Source organism: Lissotriton vulgaris, chromosome 11 (assembly GCF_964263255.1).
Source record: "Lissotriton vulgaris chromosome 11, aLisVul1.2, whole genome shotgun sequence".
Taxonomy (NCBI): domain Eukaryota; kingdom Metazoa; phylum Chordata; class Amphibia; order Caudata; family Salamandridae; genus Lissotriton; species Lissotriton vulgaris.
In genome coordinates this window covers 852,654,792-852,678,475 of record NC_141699.1, presented here as the reverse complement: position 1 = coordinate 852,678,475, position 23,684 = coordinate 852,654,792, and the positions used below count along the sequence as shown (strand labels likewise).

At 44.3% G+C, this 23,684-nt stretch overlaps 1 protein-coding gene across 1 annotated transcript in view; it reads left to right on the top strand.

Annotated features, from left to right (window-relative positions):
* The window catches only part of LOC147683584 (V-type proton ATPase subunit B, brain isoform), a 191,221-nt gene that overhangs the window by 26,563 nt on the left and 140,974 nt on the right, over positions 1 to 23,684 (top strand). Inside the window, exons 2-4 of the mRNA XM_086943983.1 lie at positions 18,000 to 18,055; positions 18,525 to 18,623; positions 23,255 to 23,348. Of these exons, the coding sequence (XP_086800109.1) occupies positions 18,000 to 18,055; positions 18,525 to 18,623; positions 23,255 to 23,348 (249 nt within the window). The remainder of the gene's footprint in view (positions 1 to 17,999; positions 18,056 to 18,524; positions 18,624 to 23,254; positions 23,349 to 23,684) is intronic.

The window sequence follows — 23,684 nt, the reverse complement described above, 5'->3', positions numbered from 1 at the left end:
AACACCCTGATACTACCCTAAAACACTACCCTACACAAGCACCACAACACTACCCTAAAACACTACCCTCTGCACATCCCTCCCACGACCCCATTCCAGTCCCTACTCCCAAAACACTACCCTTCACAACCCCTGACACTACTCTACACCAAAAACCCCCACTCTACACTACACCTACGCAACTGTACACACAGCCCCACTTACCTCTCTCTCCTCATGGATCACCTTCCACTGTTCCAGCTTCCTGCGTCTTCAGAGTCGTACTGCATTATTTGGAAACGGAAGCGCCTTCAAATCATAAAAATGATGTGGATAGCCTGCAAAGTAACGGTCATGCGCAGTAAAACCATGCAAAGTAATGGTTTCTGTGTACTAAAGATGCGAGCTAATGGCAATCTGAAGTAGTGGCTGCGTAGAAAAGGCCACCCACCAACCCAGAGCCCTGTTTCTACTTGGTCACTGCAGTGGCAGCTCAATTAAGTGATTCGGTCTGCTAGTGGCCATTAATTTACAAGCCCTGGGAACACTTTGCACCATATTCTAGGGACTTAAAGATAAATTAAATATGCCAATCTGGTGTTAGCCAGTTGCACGTAGATTTTGAGGTGTCAGAGCACCTGCCCTGGGGCTGGACCATCAGGGGAGAGTGCACTTAAGAGTCAATGAACTAGAAGCATCAGTCCAAAAATGTGGGGGTGATCAAGCAAAATGTGTCCTTTGCTTACACCTGTGGCCAGAATGGATGAAAACTGTGACCATATGGACCTTATTTTGGGTTTGATGGCCCATTCTTCTTTCAGGTAACGAATCGAGCAACACAAGCGGGGTACCTTTCTTGTCAGGAGAAATATTTATTTCACTATTTGCCTTCTTACACGTGTGTATGTGTGTGTGTTTGTGTGTGCGCGCTAGTGTGTATGTTTGAGTCAGTTCGTGCTCTAGTGTGCAGGCAAAGTTTCATGTATATGATCCCATTTGTTCATGTGTCTATATGCATATTCATATACCTATTTGTGTGTTTGCCAGCAAGTGTTTTTCCTGTGTGAATGCCATAATGTTTGTTTCTATGTGCCTTTGTCAGTGTTTATGCGTGAATCCGTGTTTGCTTGTCATTCTACTTGTGTATATGTATGTGTGTGTCTGTCCATGTTTATTTAAATGTTTTTGGGCATGTGTGTTATTCATGATTTGTGTGAGTGAGAAGTGTGCATACCTATCTAGGTGGTTATTTCCTTTGCGTCTTGGTATTCAATTGCGTACGTTTGTTGTGTATGATTAATTTGCCCAGTTTTTCCCAGCATGCAATTAAATCCGTATTCATATGAATGTTTTTTTGTATTTAGTTCAACTCCATGTTTATGTACATGAATACATGTTTCTGCACGTTTGCATGTGCATTTGTGATCAGGTTTTTTGTTGTTGGAGTTTTTAGAGTTTTATAGCGCGAACTAGACCCGGGACATCGGGTATCAGAGTGCTTTACATAGCACCATTTTCGTTCCAGAAGGACACATTCATTTATGTTAGGTGTTTGAATCCCCAATTGCATAATCGTTTCACAGCTCCTATGTGTGCCACGTTTTTAGGTCTCGGCTAGCCGCGCGGAAGCGCGTCTCCGCCGAGATCTTTTGTCAGCGAGTGTGCTTCCCAGGAGACACTCCTGGCCGCGCGCAGGCGTTTCTACACTGGCACGCGCATAAGTACGAGCGCTGCGCGAAGCTCCCACACAACACACGCATGCGCATACATAGAAACACACACAGAAGCGCACACGCACGCACATACATACAGAACCCCCCCACTCATATACACACACGCGCACACACACACCCACACCCACACACACACACACACGTGCACCGCCCTCCCCCCCCCCTCTCCCCCCTCCCCTTTAACTTACTGTGGCAATCTGGGGGACTGCGCACGGGCAGGGATAGTTGACGCTGCGGCTCTTGGTAGCTCCTTTCCCGGGACTCCCTCTTGGTCAAGGGAGCCCGCAACACGTGTGCAACGTCCTGTTGTCGGCCCCGGGGCTCTCCACGCTCGCAGGAGCCCCGGGCCGCTCGACACATTTCCTCCGCCTGCCTCCTCTTCCGGTCCGGATGCGGCTCCGCCCCCGTCACAGGCGACATTGCCTGACTTCCGGTGCGGCCGCGGCGGAATTCCGGGGGCAGTGGGAGTTACTCCACCCCCCTCGAGAGTGCACCTGAGCTTGCGACGAGTTGCAATGAAAGTTAAGTGCACACGATGAGCGCTATTACAGGGGTTGCAGATAACCGGCTATTCACAAATGAATGCATCAATTAGTTAGTCCGTTGGGGCTGCAGGCCAAAGAATGGTTTATTACAGGAATGCTGCATGCTTTGATTATGTGTTGCCAACACTCTTCACTGTCTTGTACTGAGGGCGTTTTCTCCTTTTCTAGGGAAGTTCTCGCCATGAGCACTCCTCGGGAGCAGCTGCCTTTTTTATGGGTAAAATGCACTCTGCTGTTGTGTGTGTAAAGACAGCACGCCATTTTACGACATTAGAAACACTAAAATTGGACATAACCACAGCCACAGCTTAACAAGTCGTTTCCCTCTAAGTCAGCAGACACTGCTCTGTTCAGAGGCATAGCTGCCTGACTGACGCCCATCCCCACCCCCTCCACCTGGTGGCTTTACAGAACATTCATTTTAGGTATCGGTTTCCAAGGAGACACAAATATTTGAGGCTTCGTGAAACCTGGGTGAGACACTAGTGATGTGTTACCGGTCTCCGATCAGAGTGGTATATTGCGCAACGCAATTTAAACCGGCCTAGGTGAATTTCTGTGGCGGTGATGAAAGCTCTATGGCGCCCTGCATGACCCTAATGCTCCCTAATCTATTTTACCGCAAGGGACATGACTCCTCGGTGCAGTTCGACATCCGAAAGTAGGCCGGGCATTCTCCTCAAAATGAGAGCCAAAAAGCGTGACATTGCGAAGTATTTGTTTTTGACATGAAAATAGGACGCAGGCGCCATTCTGTGGGAACCGATAGGGTCATGAAGTGGGCAGATTTTAGGTTTGTAAACTATTTCGCAGTCGTGCCGGTTCGCCTAGCTCCTGGCATGCCCTCACTGTGTGATTTTATGTTTAGTGTGTGCCAGTGCTTGAGTCCCTATCTTGTTTTGTCTGGGTCGGAGGTGGTCGGCTTCCTTTGCTTTTCACCTCTGAGTTGCTAGGCTGGTTTTGGCTGGGAGCACAGGCTACAGAACTATGATAACCAACAAACGGACCGCTTTTTCACTGACAAGCTTTTGTAAACACTGCTGTTTTCCAAGAAATTGCAGGACAGAATAATTCTCTCCTAAAAAGTAAACTTACAGTGCAGAGTGTGCACAGTGCAGAGTGTGCACAGTGCAGAGTGTGCAAAGTGTGCAAAGTAGTGAGTGCAGAGTGTGCAAAGTAGTGAGTGCAGAGTAGTGAGTGCAGAGTAGTGAGTGTGCAAAGTGCAGAGTAGTGAGTGTGCAAAGTGCAGAGTAGTGAGTGTGCAAAGTGCAGAGTAGTGAGTGTGCAGAGTGCAGAGTGAGTGTGCAGAGTGCAGAGTGAGTGTGCAGAGTGAGTGTGCAGAGTGCAGAGTGAGTGTGCAGAGTGCAGAGTGAGTGTGCAGAGTGCAGAGTGAGTGTGCAGAGTGCAGAGTAGTGAGTGCAGAGTGAGTGTGCTGAGTGCAGAGTGAGTGTGCTGAGTGCAGAGTAGTGAGTGCAGAGTGAGTGTGCTGAGTGCAGAGTAGTGAGTGCAGAGTGAGTGTGCTGAGTGCAGAGTAGTGAGTGCAGAGTGAGTGTGCTGAGTGCAGAGTAGTGAGTGCAGAGTGAGTGTGCAGAGTGCAGATTAGTGAGTGCAGAGTGAGTGTGCTGAGTGCAGAGTAGTGAGTGCAGAGTGAGTGTGCAGAGTAGTGAGTGCAGAGTGAGTGTGCTGAGTGCAGAGTAGTGAGTGCAGAGTAGTGAGTGCAGAGTGAGTGTGCTGAGTGCAGAGTAGTGAGTGCAGAGTAGTGAGTGCAGAGTAGTGAGTGCAGAGTAGTGAGTGCAGAGTAGTGAGTGCAGAGTAGTGAGTGCAGAGTAGTGAGTGCAGAGTAGTGAGTGCAGAGTAGTGAGTGCAGAGTAGTGAGTGCAGAGTAGTGAGTGCAGAGTAGTGAGTAGTGAGTGCGCAAAGTGCAGAGTAGTGAGTGCGCAGAGTAGTGAGTGCGCAGAGTAGTGAGTGCGCAGAGTAGTGAGTGCGCAGAGTAGTGAGTGCGCAGAGTAGTGAGTGCGCAGAGTAGTGAGTGCGCAGAGTAGTGAGTGCGCCTCACAGGAACGGGATCGCAGGAGAGGAACAGAGGTGGCGGAGCTCACTGCAGAGCTCGTGGATCCAGCGGTTGTGGCATCTGCGGTCCAGACAGAGGCAGGGGCAGTCCTGTGCTAAGAAACTGTAGGGTTCACGTGTGCAGGGACTGGATTCGAGAGAAACAACTACTGTCTCTACTCTCAGTATTTGCTGCATTAATGGCTCCCAAACCCAATACTGGAGGTAAGCCTTTGTCTAAAAAGAGAAATGCTGACAACACTGGCATAACAGGCATAACAGGCTGCAATACAGGCAGCAATACAGGCAATACAGGCAGTACCTCAGACATCTCCGCGAATACTGTGCCCTTAATTGGTGCAGGGATTGAGGGGGAAACTCCAGAGGTGGGATCTGGGGGTCGGGTAAAACAGCAACAGATGTCCTTAGGCCCGAGTACCCCAAAGGTGATGCGACCCCCCTCAGCTAGGACCAGGCAAGCCACAGCTACAGCTACCGCCACCATGAGTGTCGTAGACATGCTGAATCGGAATGAAAAGAAGAAAAAGCAGAAAGAGTTGGAACCGGCAGCAGGGGCAGGGGCAGGGGTAGCAGTAGCAGCTGCCCCTGAGGTCCTCGTGTCATCATTACCAGCATTACCAACCACTCAAGAAGACGTAGAGATTGAGATTGAGCCTGATTCCGACATTGAGGTCATGTCTCAACCACCCTCTCATCCCCAACAGCCTCAGCCCCAATCTCAATCTCAATCTCAGATGCAGTCATATCAATTAGACCAGGTAGCTGGAGCAGGGGCCAACACCTCAAGTGGTACTCAGGTTCTGATATCACAGATGACTCATCCTATTGTTATGATTATGGAGGAAGATGAGGGGATTGGTAAAGGGGCCAGTGAGTGTATAGCTCCTATAACTGCCAAGGATACCCTAGACTCTTTACCAGAAGACATGACAGAGTGCACTCCCACTCCGTCAACAACTAACAATGAAGATACACAAGAAGGCTCAGCAACAGACGAGGCACTGAAAGTGGATACCAGATCCACCTCGAATCAAGCTGAACTTGCCGAATCAGCTAGCGGAAATGTCTCTGGGTCAGTACTTGGTGAAAAGGAGAAGGAAAAGGAGAAGACTCCTAGTGAGTGCTTCTTCTCCGTGACAGAGGAGGCCGACTGGTCAGAGGAAGAGGAGTCCCATAGCTCTGACATCGATTGTAGTAACCCAGAAACAGAAAGTGAAAACGATGAAGGGATGCCATCAACTACTGTTAAAAACATGTCTTCTCAGAGAGATCTCCCAGAACTAACATGGGATCACTCTCCTACAACATCTCTCCAGGGGAGTTCTAATCAGGGGGTGGCTCAGACACAGCACCAGGAGTCTACGCAACTCTCAATGATGTCACTAATGACAATGATGGAATCAATCCATCAAGGAATAACGGCACATAGAGAAGAGACTCGGTCAGACAGCCTCAAGGCCCAAGCTGCAATGCGAAAGATGAAAGGAGTGGTTAGGAAGCTATCGAAAGCCTGCACAAATGTAGGCGATAGGGTCTCTAATTTGGAAGAGAGGATCGTCGCTACTGAAACAGAGGTTGCAGCTTCCACGAGCAGGGTGGAATCCCTTGGCGCACAAGCAATGGATGTCCAGTGGAAGCTGGAGGACCTGGAAAATCGCCAAAGAAGGAACAATCTTAGAGTCCTCGGGATCCCGGAAGGAATCGAAGGGCAGGATGTTAAAGCCTTTATAGTGAAAACCTTTGAGAAAGCCTTCCCAGACATTGCTGGTTGGAATTGGACTACTGAAATTCAGAGAGCACATAGGACTCCATTTAAACCGAGACAGAATACCAGAGAAGGTGATAAGCCCAGAGCTATCTTAATCTACATAGGGAACTTTCTTCTACGCCAGTCCATATCAGAGAAAGCGAGACCAGATGCCAAAAGAACTTTCGAGGGAGGCTCTTTCTTTGTAAGGCCTGACTTTTGTCATGCCACCGTCGAACGGCGTTGGCGGTTGAGACAACTAATTAAACCCTTTCAGGACAAAAGAGTACAGGTCTATCTCATCAATCCTGCCCAGTTAAAAATAATCCACTCAGGCAAGACCTTATATTTCTCTTCAGAAATCAAAGCTCGGGAGTATCTGGACTCAATTTAGCATGGCTCACAAACTATTACGGAACTAATATAGATTGTGTAGTGTAGACGTATCATACACATATTATACCAGAGTTACTAGTTATGTGAAATATGTTTACTATTAGTCTTTAAATGGCCTATAAGTAGGATGCAGCTTTAGGGGGATGATATCAAGCTATTGTATAGTTTTTTTTTTTTTTTTTCCGGGGGTGGGTATGACTTGTAAGTTTAATTCCTTCTCTATGCTCAAGGCTTATAGAGTTAATGGTGTCACGATAAGGTGGTTCATGGTTTATTGATGAGTTGAGAGTGTTCCAATCAGTAGTTTTTTAAAATGTCCACTGCTGGGTTGCATCCATCACACGCACAGACTTAGTCTGCGCGCCTCACTAGGGGGAGGGTTGGGGCAGGGGGGGCTGGGGGGGGGTAAGGTTTGGAGTGGGGTGGGGGGGTGGGGAAAGCAAAAACTAAAAAGGAAAGTTCATGCAATTAATGTGTCTCTCAATGTAAATATAATGCTTAGAGTGGATATGTGTAGTCACGGTAAGTGTAGGAGAAAATGTAATTGGCTAGAATGTTGGATCTGCTCCCTACAGGGCTATGTCTAGTATCAGGGTAGTTAGCCTAAATATCGGTGGGCTGAATGATTGGAAAAAGAGGGGCAGGTTTGAAGAGTATATAAAATTAATAAGGGCTGATATCATATGTTTACAAGAGACCCACTTACCATGGAAAAAGAAACACTGGCTAAATCTAAGGGGGTATGAAGTTCTATCCTGTTCCTCACAGACATCAACGGTAAAGGGGGTGGCCATTATGGGTCGGGTAGGTCTGGGAGGAGTAAAACACTCAAAAGCTGATGCACTGGGAAGATGGGCAATATGTGAATTAAAGTTAGGTATAACGCTATGCACAGTATACGGCTCTAATATGGATGATCCAGGGGTGATGAACCATATTGAGAGGGAGCTTATTAACTGGCCCTCACCTATAGTTATGTGCGGAGACCTTAATATCTCAGCAGATTTTTCAGGGGATATCCCATATATCGGTCGTAAACCCCGAGTATTTAGGGCCGTATCTTCTATAATTCAATCTTATGGGTTGAGGGATGTTTGGGGCAGCCTAAGGAAAGACGAGCCTGGGTTCACATACTTTTCACATCCATTTAACAAACACACAAAATTGGACTATTTTTTAATATCAGCAACGTGTCTTCCTAATGTTAAAATCGAAATGCTACCTAGGATAATTTCGGATCATAATCCCCTCATCCTTACTATGACCATGAATATACAAAGGGAGAAGAGTAGACCCTGGACTTTTGACAGAAAGCTTTTATTGGATAGTAACTATCTAGCATATATTAAGAACTGGTCACAGTCGTTCTTTGATGCGAATAGATATAGTGCTTCCCGGGTTATGGTCTGGGATAGTTTTAAAGCCGCCCTGAGGGGAGAGACAATCAGCTTTTCGGGTAGGATGTGGAAAGAAGCTAGGGAAGACAGAGAACGTCTTTTGGTTAAACTGGCGGAGGCAGAGGAACAACACAGGAGAGATGTCAGCCAGGGGAATCAGGGAAACCAGAGTTTAGAAAAGCTGAATAGTATAAAGGCAGATATCCACCGGCATTTGGCAAAAAAAGCCGCAGCAGAATATCAGAACCGAAGAGCCAGTATGTATGAAACAGGGGAGAACGCTGGCAGGGCTCTAGCATTAAGGATAAGGCAAGCCACATCAAAAAATACTATTTCTGAAATTAAAGAAGGTGATCAGATTTATAATAAACCAACTGAAATTCTTGAAGTCTTTAGGAGGTTTTATCAGGATCTTTACAAAGAAGAAACGGATATAGTCGACTCGAGTTCGAACTGGCCGGATACAGGCACTAAATTAACACCTAGTGAGATAGAAACTCTGGAGCAGAATATTACTATGGAGGAGCTCTCCCAGGCACTAAAAGATCTATCAGCAGGCAAGGCAGCAGGGCCTGATGCCATACCCCTGGAGGTCTATAAACACTTGAAGGAAGAAACTGCACCTCTTCTGTCAGATCTATTTAATGGAGTTATAAATACTGGAGTTATTCCAGAATCTTGGACCACAACCAATATAGTTGTATTTCACAAGAAAGGTAAACCCAAGGAAAGCCCGGGATCTTATAGACCCATATCATTAATAAATAGCGACAACAAACTATATGCAAAGATAATAGCTACACGGCTGGGGAGGATCATCGCGACTCTCGTCTCGCCCTGGCAGCATGGTTTCGTCCCTGGAAGGGGTACTACTGATCACATTAGAAGGGCCATAACCCTGTTCGATATCCATGCTGCTGGCGGGGGGGGGGTTGCGATGATCCTCCTCGATGCAGAAAAAGCGTTTGACCGCGTCAAATGGAGCTTTCTGTGGAAAGTGATGGAGGATAGAGGTTTTGGTCCTAGATTTCTGCAGGCAATTAAAGCCATGTATTATAATCCAACAGCCAGTGTCCAACTTATGGGTGAAAGTTCTAGGCAGATTCATATCACGCGAGGCACGAGACAAGGGTGTCCGTGTTCACCCATCCTTTTCGCACTATACATAGACCCCCTAATTACACTTATAAAGAATAACGTCAATATAAAGCCGGTTGTCACGAATGGATTTCATACCAAAATCCTTGCATATGCTGATGATCTAGCCATAACTACCACTGATCCAGACAGCGCAATGAGCACAATAGTCAGTATTACTTCTGACTTTGGGAGGTTATCTGGGTATCGGCTAAATGTGGCAAAAACTCAGGTACTATGTTCAAGAAATATTGTTAAACTAGACGACAGATATGTAGATTCAGTGGTATATTTGGGAATAATAATTAATGCTCAGCCAAGGGAAATCATCAAAGACAATTTTCTGCCCCTACTTGAAAAGATGAAACAGGATCTAAAAAGAATCGATACCCTCCATTTGTCAATTATAGGCAGGGCCAATGTCATTAAAATGACAATGTTCCCAAAGATTCTATATAAATTTAGGTCTATCCCTTTTAAAGTAGATGACATATTGATCAAGGAAATAGAGGCAATCTTCATGAACTTTGTGTGGCAATATGGCAAGGTGAGGAGATCAATTAAATATATGTCTCTCCCTCAAGAAAAGGGTGGGTTAGGAATTCCTAATCTTAAGTTTTATAATTGGTCCTGTCTTTTGACAGAAATGGCTATACTCTTTTTTCCTGGTATTAGGCCGCATAGTCAGGGCGATATTCCATCTATTTATCAGCTGGCTTTAGGGAGCGAAGCATACGGGGTATTACTAAGGAAATATGACAAACGATTTTACAAGGCAACAGGCTACAAAACTTTGGAAGACGTCTGGGGGTTATGGTCCTCTGTTCAGAAGAACCAGAACATCCCTAAGTATAATAAACATACTATACTCTGGAACTCAGGACTGTTCCCGCATCTAAGCAGAGATGGCCCATGGAGACACTGGGAAATTCAGGGAATTACGACATTAGGTCAAGTGATGATAAAGGATGTTTTGAGGCCCCTTGAACTTCTGAAATCTCGATATTTACTCCAAGGATCTCAAGAGTTTAAATATATACAGTTAGCCAACACAATTAAATCAAAAAGACCGAGGATAGATATATCAAAAGACTGTACAATATTAGACTACATGAAGGGAGGTGGCTGTAGAATTAGATCAATTTACGGGATATTCTTGGAAACGCTGCCCGATGATATGCTAAAGACAGAGGCGGCGTGGGCCGCAAAGTTGGGAGACCCTGACATTGATCTGGATAAAGCTATCCTAATGGATAAAAGGTTCCTACGCTCTTCAAATTTAAGAGCACAGCATTTTAAGACTCTCTTCAACTTATACTACACCCCTGCTAAACTGTATGAATGGGGAAAAAGGGTGGATAATAACTGTCCTAGATGTGGGAATGGGCCGGCTGACGTTCTACACATGTTTTGTAGCTGTGGGAAACTAGGGATTATCAAAAATGAAATCGAAAAGTTCCTAGAGGGGCTGCTAGCTGTCAAAATAGACCTATCCCCTACACTTTTAATAATTGGATGTGATGCTAAACTGGGCCTAAGTACAGAAGTCGAGGCACTTGTCTTTTTATCAACAGCTGTTCTTAGAATCTTAATCGCTGCTGCATGGAAGGATGCTGAGGCCCCAACCTTCCAAATGTGGATGTGTAGGATGCTCGGGATTCACAACATCGAGTCCGAATTATACGCTTTAAAGGGCGCGAAATCCAGGGAAATGGGATTAAGAATATGGGCGCCAGTGGCATCATGGAGGCGGCTAAAAAGTGGGGGTCGGCAGCTGTTTTAACGTAGCCTTTACTATTGTATCTATTGTATTTGTCTTTTACCACATCCTATGATTGTTGAGTCCTTTACTCTCAGTATGTGCATTTATTTTGTGTATTCATTTTCCTTGTGTTTATATTTATAAGTATGTATTAATATTTAATCCTATGTACAAGGGTGCATTATATTGTCATGAACTTTCACAATAAAAAAAAAAAAAAAAAAAAAGAGCATCACATTCAGCCATGCCCACCACACTCTAGGCATCATCCACCTCCAGCAAATAAATGTACCAAAAATTGTTTTCATGCGCTATTCATTGGAGTTAATGGTAATATGCAATGTCACCACTGATGTCCTCTCCAAACTAAATTCTGATGCCTTCAGTATAGTTTGGTCTTGTTGAAACCAATATGTCAAATAAGGGTTTCAGACAACTAAAATGTCTTAAACACGTGTAATAACAAATGGGTAAGGCACACAAGATTATCGTCAAAGGGCCAAGTTGAAAATAATGCTTTCTTCACCAGGCAGTCAGAACAGCAGAAAAGTGGGCAGCCATGCATCTGAAAATAAACAATCCTAAAAAAAAAACCTCTGAAATTTCTATTTTATAACCTTGTTATATTTCAATCATAACTTTTCAGGATCGAGTAGAGCACGTGATGAGAGCAGGCAATAGAACTGATAGAACATATAAAACTGAGCAGACTTTAATAAGCTGCAGAACAGGCAAATTACAAGAGTTACACATTTAGAGCATAAACTGAGAAGGGGCAGGAGTGGGAAATGGCAGTTGACAGGGGCAGGAAATCGGGAGTGACTAAGGCTATTACAAGGGGCAGCGAGGTCACAGGCATCAACATCTCACAATAATAAATGGGCAGGGTAGCTCTCAGTAGGAGCAAACCTGAGTACAACTAAGCACCCAGAACACTCTTAAACTACACAAGGGGTTTGAAATAGGCCATTGGGGATTTTAGAGACCTCCTCCATTCGCAAAAATTGAAAAAAAGGCGATAACATGGTTTTCTTCATTACAGTGCAAAAATACCAGACATTGATTTTATAACTATTTTGCTAACTTTGCGTTTATGGGTTTGAGATGTACAAACTAATTTCAGTCCCAAAAATCTCTCTTTTTTTTTTTAATATGTTTTATTGAAACAATTGACATACAGTTACTGTACGGTGAGCATAGTACAATAGTACAATGAGGAAACAGAAGGTTAATCAGTTCGTACATAGTCTGTGAGAACGATTATATCAGCCAAAGTCCAGTGAATACAATCATCATTGAGCTGTGCAATCGGCTGCGATGGGAATAATCCCGTTGTTACCACTAAATGACAAAAAAAAAAAAAAAAGTGAGTGCAGAGTAGTGAGTGCAGAGTAGTGAGTGCGCAGAGTAGTGAGTGCGCAGAGTAGTGAGTGCGCAGAGTAGTGAGTGCGCAGAGTAGTGAGTGCGCAGAGTAGTGAGTGCGCAGAGTAGTGAGTGCGCAGAGTAGTGAGTGCGCAGAGTAGTGAGCGCGCAGAGTAGTGAGCGCGCAGAGTAGTGAGCGCGCAGAGTAGTGAGCGCGCAGAGTAGTGAGCGCGCAGAGTAGTGAGCGCGCAGAGTAGTGAGCGCGCAGAGTAGTGAGCGCGCAGAGTAGTGAGCGCGCAGAGTAGTGAGCGCGCAGAGTAGTGAGCGCGCAGAGTAGTGAGCGCGCAGAGAGTGCACTCACTACTCACTACTCTGCACTCACTACTCACTACTCACTACTCTGCACTCACTACTCACTACTCTGCACTCACTACTCACTACTCACTACTCACTACTCTGCACTCACTACTCACTACTCTGCACTCACTACTCACTACTCTGCACTCACTACTCACTACTCTGCACTCACTACTCACTACTCTGCACTCACTACTCACTACTCACTACTCTGCACTCACTACTCACTACTCTGCACTCACTACTCTGCACTCACTACTCTGCACTCACTACTCTGCAGAGTAGTGAGTAGTGAGTGCAGAGTAGTGAGTGCAGAGTAGTGAGTGCAGAGTAGTGAGTGCAGAGTAGTGAGTGCAGAGTAGTGAGTGCAGAGTAGTGAGTGCACTCACTACTCTGCGCACTCACTACTCTGCGCACTCACTACTCTGCGCACTCACTACTCTGCGCACTCACTACTCTGCGCACTCACTACTCTGCACTTTGCACACTCACTCTGCACTCACTACTCTGCACTTTGCACACTCACTCTGCACTCACTACTCTGCACTTTGCACACTCACTCTGCACTCACTACTCACTACTCTGCACTCACTACTCACTACTCTGCACTCACTACTCACTACTCTGCACTCACTACTCACTACTCTGCACTCACTACTCACTACTCTGCACTCACTACTCACTACTTTGCACTCACTACTCACTACTTTGCACTCACTACTCTGCAGAGTAGTGAGTGCGCAGAGTAGTGAGTGCGCAGAGTAGTGAGTGCGCAGAGTAGTGAGTGCGCTCACTACTCACTACTCTGCGCTCACTACTCACTACTCTACACTCACTCACTACTCACTACTCTACACTCACTCACTACTCACTACTCTGCGCTCACTACTCACTACTCCCTACACTCACTCACTACTCACTACTCTGCACTCACTACTCACTACTCTGCACTCACTACTCACTACTCTGCACTCACTACTCTGCAGAGTAGTGAGTGTGCAGAGTAGTGAGTGTGCAGAGTAGTGAGTGTGCAGAGTAGTGAGTGTGCAGAGTAGTGAGTGCTGTTGAGTGCAGAGTGCTGTGTATTGGCAATGTAAATGACAATGCCATTTATTTATGATTTAAAGAAAAAAAAAGAAATGTCATGAGCAATGCTAATAGCTCTACCTATAATGATGCCGAGACCATTGCATTGCAAATGCTTGTAAGTTTGAGTCTATGAATGCTTGTATATTACTTATGTTTTTGTTGGATGTGCCTCTGTTCTCTGTGCATTTGTTTTTTGCACATTTCAGGGTCTATCAGTGTTGGACTGCGTGCGATCCTTTGTTTTTTGGGGTGTCTGTGCACCAGAATTTGTGTGCGTCTGTCTGCGCTAGTAGAAAATAATAATTCCTTGCAAGGCCCCAGGGAGGGAAGAGTTCATGGTATTTGAACAACTTTGTAACTTCCGTTCAAATCTCCTCTATTCGATGTTAGAAAAAGATCATAAAGTACAGGAGTAAAAAGAGATAAATTAAAATATACATAAAAAAACTCAGTTCGCAATATACAGTTTGTAACTTATTTCCTGTCGAGTCTTGACCTTTTCTAAAGGTGTAACCCATCCATGTGTGCTTTCATCGTGCAATAAACCAGCACACAACCAAGGATTGACCAGACACTAACGCCTGATTCCTCAATTTTTCAGATTTATTTTCGCTAAACTGACAGAGCGGTAAAGGCAAATGCACATCACCCAGTATATCTCCGTCAGGTGCCTAAAACAATTGAAATGTCTGGTCTTTCATAGTATATATTTATTTAGTCTGCTTTGCAGTTTCTCTCCTAAAGTATCCCAACTTGCTATGGTGCATTCCAATGATTTGTCAACCAAAAGAATCCCCCTCCCCCTGGAAGGGTCTTGTGACCGTTTGTCACGTATGTAACAAATGAAGGAATGTGGCAACCTCTTATTTATCTTTTTTTAGCTGTCAAGCTCTCGGACATCTCCAAGGACAATGTCTGTGCCATAGAAAATAAACATGAAATAAAAATGAATGAGGAGGGCTGTGCCCAGATGAGTGCAAGGTGACAGATGTGCCAGAGTGAGCGCATAGGTCCGTGGTGTGCTTTTGTGAGTGCAGGTTGTATGTAGCTCTTCAAAGTTAGACCTGTTAGTATTGCCAGTAGTTGTTTGGTAGTAAAACCCTCTCCTTTAAGACACAGGGACTACAAAATAGACACTTTAGGCCAGATGTAGGTGGCCGTTTCAGGCCATTTACCGATCGGTAACGGCCAATTTTGGCCGTTACCGATCGGTAAATGGGTGACAGGTATGTAGGGGGCATGTTTTTACCGATTCGGTAAAATTACCGAATCGGTAAAATAAAAATTCGGTAAATTTTCCGAATCTGAGGCTCCCAGATGTAGGTGGGACTCTTCTGAGTCCCAGAGGCCTTACAGAATCGGTATTGTACCATCAAATCCAATTTGATGGTAAAATACCGATTCCGGTGTGCATGCACATGTGTGCTTGCACACCTATGCCATGTGACAGGCAGACCTGCCCTTAGGGCATGTATGCCTGTCACATGGCACCCAAGCCTGTTTTAGGGGTGCCAGAGGGTGTCAAAGTGACACCCCCTGCACCCTTGTGGAAATCGGTATTTACCGATTCGGTAAATACCGAATACTTCCGATTCGGTAAATACCGAATACTTCCGATTCGGTATTCCAGCACATCTGGAATACCTACATGTCCACAGCTTAGATTTACTGATTTTTAATTACCGAATCGGTAGAATTCGGTAATTAAAAATCGGTAACTCTATTTTACCTACAACTAGCCCTTTGCGAGTGCTTAAATGGAATTAAGGTGTCTGACAAAATTCTTTGTCATAGTTTCTCAGTGGCCGTGGATGAATGGGAAAAGCATCTTGGAGCATTTGAACCCATGGTTCTGAGAAGCTATTATAAATGGCACACCTGCTGTTCCCACGTACAGAAAAAGTATGTTTTAGATGGTGTAAGGAAAGCAGAAATGGTTTAAAGAGTCCAGAGGCAGCAGCCATGATCGGGCTAGGTTTGAAAAGAAGAAAAGGTTGCCGTGATTCCTCTTGCACAAGAGCTCTGGTGCTCAACGTCTAGCAAGGTTTTGCATTGTACGTGGTGGAGTGTTCTGTCCTGCTGTGCTGCAATGTCCTTTGACGTTCACTTCCTCAAGTTGACTTGGGAGCTTCATTCTGCTCGGCCTTGCATTTTGTCTCAGCCATTTCTAAGCAAGTTTGGCAGGACATAGAATAAATGAAAATACATGGCTACATTTCTAGTTGAGATTCTGTGTCCCACTGACTTTATTGAACAGAACTCTCTGGCACATTAAATCTAAACTAAAGGAATACTTTAATACAAATCGTTATTCAACCACTGCACTCAGAGGGTTTGGCCCATATTGTAACTACCTAAGTCTCCAGTACAGGTTATTGCTGGGTCTAACGATGGCCATTAATGTTGACAAATGACACTTCTCACTCTCTTCCCAAGCAACCAAACTACTACCATCGTATACAAACATTCTCTTTTGGTCTCAACTGGTGCTGTCGCCATTCATACTTACATTTGTACCATGGAAAAACCAAAGGGGATGATGGACGGAGCGTTTGAGCAAATTAAGCACTCACCTCAGTCAACTGATCTGGGTTTAATTCATCACCATTCTTTAGCTCACTCCACCACCCCAGTTCAGACATGGCCATATGCAAATTAGTCTGACCCTGTGCCTCATGGGAACAGTCCAGCCCGAATTCATAGTTTAGCTGTAGACTCTAGATATAACCTCTAGACACCAAAGCTGTATGCTCTGGTGACTGACCATGGAAAGGCTTGTATGCCCTTAGTGGGCTTAGCAAATGCTGAGCGCTTTGAAAGCAGTGGGTGTAATAAATGGCTGGCCAGAAACCCAGTCGGAGACAGTCGATCACAGCTCTTATTTTGGTCTTAAGAAGGCACCTATCTTTTCCACAAAATAGAATGGTTTTAGAAAAATGGTCCCTTGTTATATAGGAACGGTTTAAGGCAATGACCACCTCTATTGGTTACTAATGAAGGCTTTTTTTATTGAATTTGAAATAAATTTGGATTTTTTTAGAACCAGTTTAGTTTTTGGAAACTATTTAAGTGTTTTAATATTAAGGGTTCATTGAATGTAGGCTGTTAGGTGCCAACGTCATGACAGGTTTTTGGGACACCCATGAGGTAGATTAGCATATTCATTGTGTGCTTTGCATAGTCGCCAGTAATCCTGAAAATCTGACATGGCTCTTGCACCAAATGGAAGAACTTTGCAGACGTCTGATAGATATGATCATAATTTACATAACATCATTGCTTTTAGAAGCTACTTACATTTAGTATTCTTCTTTCTGGAAAATTATATGTATTTTACCAGACAGTACTTGCTTATGCTTAACATTCTTTAAATAAAAAGTTCTGTTTCAGAAAGTGCACTTTTAAAAAATGATTTTGAAAGAAGCGTGTATGTCAGTTTATTTTCAGATTTAATGTTTTTTTATCCTTCTGTGTACATTATCAGCAGACATTTTTCTTCTACGAAGTGACAATAAAACTATGAAATGTTTTTAAAGATTTTGTCTGTTTTGATTTAAAATTTGAGCAAAGTGAAAGGTGTTCATCCTAAATAAGAGGCTGTTATCTGCACACCTTTGTACCCCGTAGAGGAACTGTTGCATGAATCCTGTTTTGATGGTTACTATTTCTCCCCTCCTTTTTAGGTCTCGGCTGGCGTGGGCTGCGCACATGCGCAGTCTCGATGGCGAGATTTAATGATTTAGAGGGCTTTCATGTATCTTCCTTTAAGCCCCGCCCTCTTTCCCATTGGCCGGCGTCACCGTTTATGCTAAATGGTAGCCAGCCATTGGGAAAGAGCTTTTCCTAATGTAGACTTTTCTGTTTTCCAGACGGCCCACTTGGACAGGGGCGCTTGATTTACGTTTGTTGCAAAAGCTTTCTTATTTTTATGGGGCCATGTAACATGTCCCCATAAAGACAATAAATCGGAGGACCGTGCTTGTTTACTTTTGACTGAAGGAGCTTTGAAAATGCCAGTTAGAAACGTAAACAAAACATACAAATTATCACTTCAGATGGCCAATGCAAATGCCTTTTACGTTTCCCTTTTTTTTCCTTCGTGTTAGAGATATCATTATATTCATAGGCAACACCAAGAGTCCTGTTCCATGTTTTGTAAGCAAAGATCATACAGTTTTTAGGTTAATGTTTCACATTTATCAACTTCACCTTTCAAATGAGTTAGTTGACCTCCTGACTCCTCACTTGGGATTCTGATTGAAGAACTTCATCTTAAAGGCTTTTCTATGTGCCATTAGTTTGGCATTGGGCCCTTATAGTTTTAAGATTTTCCTGAATGATTTTTCAGGGAACTTGTCTAATGTTGGTACCACAGGAACTGTTTTATGTATAATGAAATCTTCAACTTCTCATCTTCTATTTCAGCTTACAAGACTGTGTCCGGTGTCAATGGCCCTCTAGTAATCTTGGATCAAGTGAAGGTATGTTTTTTTTTTTGTTTCAAAGGCAGACTTAAGAAATTCAAATGTGTTTGTTAGAGAATGAAGCTACTTTATTGCCTGGCCAGCATATTGGCTTCCAAATGCACACTTGTTCTTAGATGTAAAGTTTTCCTAGCCTCCTGCATGGATAAACATTGTTTTCATTCGTAGCAATTCACTCTTTCGGATTACAAGCACATTAGTCACTTACTTTTTAAACACCATCTAAAAGTACAAATACAGCATGAACTAGTTATCATCGTTAAATTAAAAGAATGATCTAGAATAATTATTTTCTATTTCTGTTTATTGAATATTTTTTCTTACTAAGTTTAACCATCTCGATGAGTTAGAATTTCATAGACCATTATCTTTACTTAAATAACTCTTGGCTTTGTAATTATTGGTCTTTCACTGCATTTTTTCAGTTTTTAGTTAGCACTTTTTTTTCCTCCATCCACTTGTTTAGTTTCCCAAATATGCAGAGATCGTCCATTTGACACTTCCGGATGGTACAAGGAGGAGTGGACAAGTTCTGGAGGTCAGCGGCTCAAAAGCAGTGGTCCAGGTAAGATGACACATGTATCCTTTTCGCATTAATGCTCCTTCAGACCATAGAGTTTTCAGGGCTTCTATCCATTTTTTTCTCTATTGTCCTGAAATATATCCATGGGACCTCCCTGTAAAGGGACAGAAAGAGAGCTTTATACATTCTTTCCTTTTACAAACCATCTTTGTTTATATGCAGATTGTAACATTGGTCCATCGAGAATTCCCTGTGTACATCCTAAGTGAGGCATATCAGTTCTTCTGTAGTCTTACTCAGAACCCCATACAAGAGTCATTCGATGCTATGCTCGATCCTGGGATTAGGGGCAACTACAGGGTCTGATTGGTGGCAAGCATTAGCCTATGCAGTACTCAGGAAGCCAAGCTGTGACCAGTTGAGTTTCCCTGGTGGCAGAACATGATTTAAAGTGCATTAAGATTTCAGAAATGATGATGGTTCACGAAGGGTAAATTGTAATGCTTTGCTGCTTCACTCCAACTTCCTTCTGATTTAAGATTTTGTACGCTCGTCATCTCATTCCAGCTGACAAATCTTTAGGCTCAATTACGATGTTTTCTGGACCGGTGGCGGTCTCCCCGACATCTAGGGCAGCGAGCCAACTGCTGGATTATGATGCCGACAGTCTGAGCGCAGCCGGCTGGGGTGGGAATACAGCAGCCTCCGACAGGCTCAAGGAGCCAGTCAGGGTAGCGGGCAGAGCCTAAAACCTACAATGGAGGTGGTGCCTGAAGAGGCATCGACATAGGGATTAGGATGTCAGTTTCCAACTGCTTTTGCATCGTGTTCTGACTGCCATGGAAAGGCTTTCGGAAACCATCTTTGGAAGGGGCGCTAGCATTGTTCCCGTAGGCCTCCACAATGTAGCCTGGGTGGGGGCATGTGTTGCCCCTCCAAACATCTCTTTTTCAATTGCGGCTTGTGCTGTGGACCTTTTCCAGGCATAGCACAAGCTGCACTAGAAAAAGCGATGTTACGACAGCCTGCACAACAGTCGTAATATTATTGGACTGTCAGGACTCCAGACTCCTTGTCTTACGATCTCGGGCCCAAAATATTCCATCATAATGAGACCCATATTGTTTAAATGAAATCTCATCCCTTTTCAAATTACAGGATTAAAAACAAACATTCCATGAAAGCGGATGTTGGAAATGGCACTTCTTGCAGGGTTATCCCCAAACATTTTGCTTCTTCCTCCTATTTTTCCTTGACCTGTTTGTATTGGGTTTAGGACTCTGGGCACTTTATCACTGCTAATCAGTGCTAAAATGCATATGGTCTCTGTGTAAATTGTGTTCTGGACATGATTGGATATTTTATTTATTTGTTAGTCCCTAGTAAAGTGCACAGAGTGTGCCAGGGCCTGTAAATCACATGCCACTAGAGGGCCTTCAGCACTGATTGTGCCACCCAAGTGAGTAGCCTAAAAAAGGTAACTCAGACCTGCCATTGCAGAGTCTGCGCTCAGTTGGTAACTGCCATGTGGACTTTGCCAAAGCACACACTTGCCAGTCCCTAACCTTCCCTTTTCTTACGTGTCAGGCACCCTTAAGGTGGGCCCAAAGTACCCCTGTGGGCAGGGTGCGGTGTATGTGAAAGGTAGGACATGCCCTGGTGTGTGTGGCATGTCCTGATAGTGAATTACAGCCCATTTCATTTTTCACTATTGCAAGGCTACCTGTTCCCCCCCCCCCCCCCCCCCCCCTCCATAGGACAGAATGGGAAGTTTGTTTGTAACATCTTATAAATAAAACTGGCCCTGGGAACTAGGTGGGAAAATAAAATTTAGAATGCCTGAACTCAGAATCTAACGATGCATCTTTTAGTAAAGGGGATTTTTACATTCTGTGTTTGAAAATACAACTTTTAGGAAGTAGGCATTTTCTTGACCAGTCCTCCTGTGTGCCTCTGCTGGAATGTGAATTGCCTGTCTGGGATTTGGACGACAGATGGCTAGGAAACAAGGGTGGCTCCCGATAGTCTAGGTAGGTCAGGAAAGGGCTGAATAGACCTGGCTGCGAAGGGGGAAGAGGGAGGAGATTTCCTTGCACCTCAAAGGGCCTGGTCTGCCTCTGACAATGCCATCTCCACCCCCTGAAGGCAGAACTGGTTCTGGCTGGGCACAGACACCCTATGCCTAAAGGATCAAAGGATTTTTTGATACAAATACTGGGGCCCAGACCCCTGAGCTTTCAAACTCTTTTGGATCAAGAAGACTGCCAAGAAGAAGAGCTGGAGAAGCTGTGAGGAGGGACTATCACTTTGCTGTGTGGGCCAACAGTGGCTGCTTCTGTCTTGGGCAGTGAAAGGACTAGACTGAACTTTCTGCAATCTACTTTTTGTGAGTTTCTGCAAGGGCTTGAAGTAGAGCTTGCCCCCTGTTCAAGAATTCTCAGGAACAGCAAAGACTTCAAGCTCTTCTGCCCTCAGCACTGGTGACTGTGTGTTTTGTGCTTCGACAGAAGAAAAGCAACTCAACGACCCCGTGTCCTGAAGGCACTGCTGCACCATGACCCTGGTGTCACAGACGCCGCCTGCTGACGCCGCCACGAGCTGCTGCTCGCACCGCAACCTGTGGGCACCGCACCGCCTCGCTTCACGACAACGCCATGGCACCGTAGCAGGCACCGCTGCAACGCAGCACCACAACCCTGGTCTCGCCAACGACGCCTGCTGATGCCGCCACCGAGCCGCTGCTCGCACCGCGATCTGTAGGCACCGCACTCTGCACCACATTGCTTCACGACGGCGCTTTGGCCTCCCGGATGATGACGCTCCGTGCCGCTGCTTGCACCGTGGTTCGTGGGCACCGTTCCTAAAGTTACATGACGCACCGCCCTCATCCCGCACTGCAGCCTCGGCCTACTGATGCCGGCGCCATAGACTCCAGTTCGTCAGCCGACGACAGCGCTTCAGCAATGACGATGCCGCTGCTTGCGCTGTGCCCTGCCAGCACCTTGACGAGCACCGCGACCCTGGTCTCACCGACCATGCCATCTGACGCCGCATACAAAATTATTGGATATTTTTCTAACCTGGTGTGGTGTCCTTTTGTAGAGCTTACACTGTATTACTGTTGGTGATGTGCAAATGCTTTACACACTGCCTCTAAGATAAGCCTGCCTGCTTTTGCCAAGCTACCAAGGGGGTGGACAGGGGTTATTTTAGGAGTGTAACTCCCTTATCCTGACTAGAGTGGTGGTTTCTGCCGGACTTTGGCACATTCCCTAGCCTGCCAAAAATCCCATTTCTAATAGCGGTCTAATATATTGCAGAGTTGATGTTGCCCAACCTTGTTTAGTTCATCAGTAAAGGAACATTTATTTTTTCTCCAGAGAGGAGTTGAGGTGTACATACAAATAGAAGGGAATGATATATAAGTGTAGGGAAAGTGGGGTGAAGCAACCCATCAACATTGTTGCATGATGGAGGCATAGTGTAAAAGAATTTAATCTACGATTAATGATTAATACTGAATGTAGGATTTTTTGTCTATTCTGTTACCAACATTTTATTTATTTTTTGTTTTTTCTTGATCTCTATTTATTTTTTGGTTTGGTATTAGCCATGACCTATTGATTTTACTGAAATAATATGTATAATCTATTCACTTGAAGGGGGCTTTCATTCAGCCCTCTTCATCTATTATCTATTAGTCTGTTGTGTTTTCAACATTTTCTTCTGCCCAAAACATTATACAGCATGGGGCTATGGGCCAGCCCACTTCAGTCATTGGCTAACTTTCTGTGAGTGATGGCATCTTTCACAAGGAGCCTGTCCATACCCAAAGTAGTACCTATCAGTGCCAGGCACTATTATAGCAATGTGTACTTTTTGAGTCCCCAAAAATATTTTTCTTTTAGCAGATGTTTTATTTTTTTTACATTGTTGAAGTCCCAGCAGCTCCCCAATAAAGTATTACAAAAACTATTACAATACAATCATTGGGCAAGCAACATTAGGCCTATTGGCTGTGCCAATGAATGCTTCTTATATTAAAACATTTGCAACAGATTCTTAAACCCACAAAGCATTTGTGCCTTTAGTTTATTAGACTTGTAATCAATTACAGTCTGACCTGCCTCTTTAGTTTGCTGTGAAATAAAGGAAAATTTAGTTTCAATGTTCTCAACTGCAAACATTGAACCCACTCATTGCAAGTAATGTGCCTTCTCTCTTAAATTAAACAATTTTCACTTTTGGAACTTTGTTCTGTTAGAGCAAACTACTACATACAACTCTATTCACCATGTCCTTGCCCAACGACAGACCCTGCTTTTCTAGTGCGACCACACATAGCACCTCACCCTTAGCACTGAACAAAACTGCTAGATGGGAGTGTAAGACCTATTTTTCCTTCTATTAATTTGCATTTAACATTATCAAATTTTGTATTGACACACAGTTGCAGTTTACCTTCCAGGGAGGAAACCTAAACCTTCCTATTTAAACCTTCATCTTTCTGGGGAAATAAATGTTCTAGTTAACAATTATGATTCAGATTTTATTTGTTATTGTCCCTAAATGTAATCTTGTTGTTTTGGACATATATTGACTTGTTAATATTTCTGAACATAATTTCTGGTACACCTGTCTTCTACTAGTGATGTGTCTTGATAAATTTACAGGTATTTGAAGGTACTTCTGGTATTGATGCTAGGAAGACAGCATGCGAATTCACAGGCGACATTCTACGAACCCCAGTGTCCGAGGACATGCTGGGTATGCATTTCATGTCTTCTTTTTGTAGTTAAATGTGCTTTTTTAAAAAACGTTTCTCATCTCATAAACAAGTGCTGATGCGTATGCTAGTCTCTGCATTTCATTCACATTGAAGATTTGTACTTTTTATGCTGTTTAAAAAAGACCTCTCTTTCCAACTTCGGGGCCGATTCTGATGTCCGTCCCACATCGGTTTGGAACTGTAACCGAATGACCTCCTGTTGTCTGTTCCAACCCAGGAAGCAGGATTGGTCGCAATCCTATACTTAACAATGGGAGCATGTGTTCCTTACGGAATACATGCTCTCATTGCAAAGAGCAGAGGTGCAGTTAACC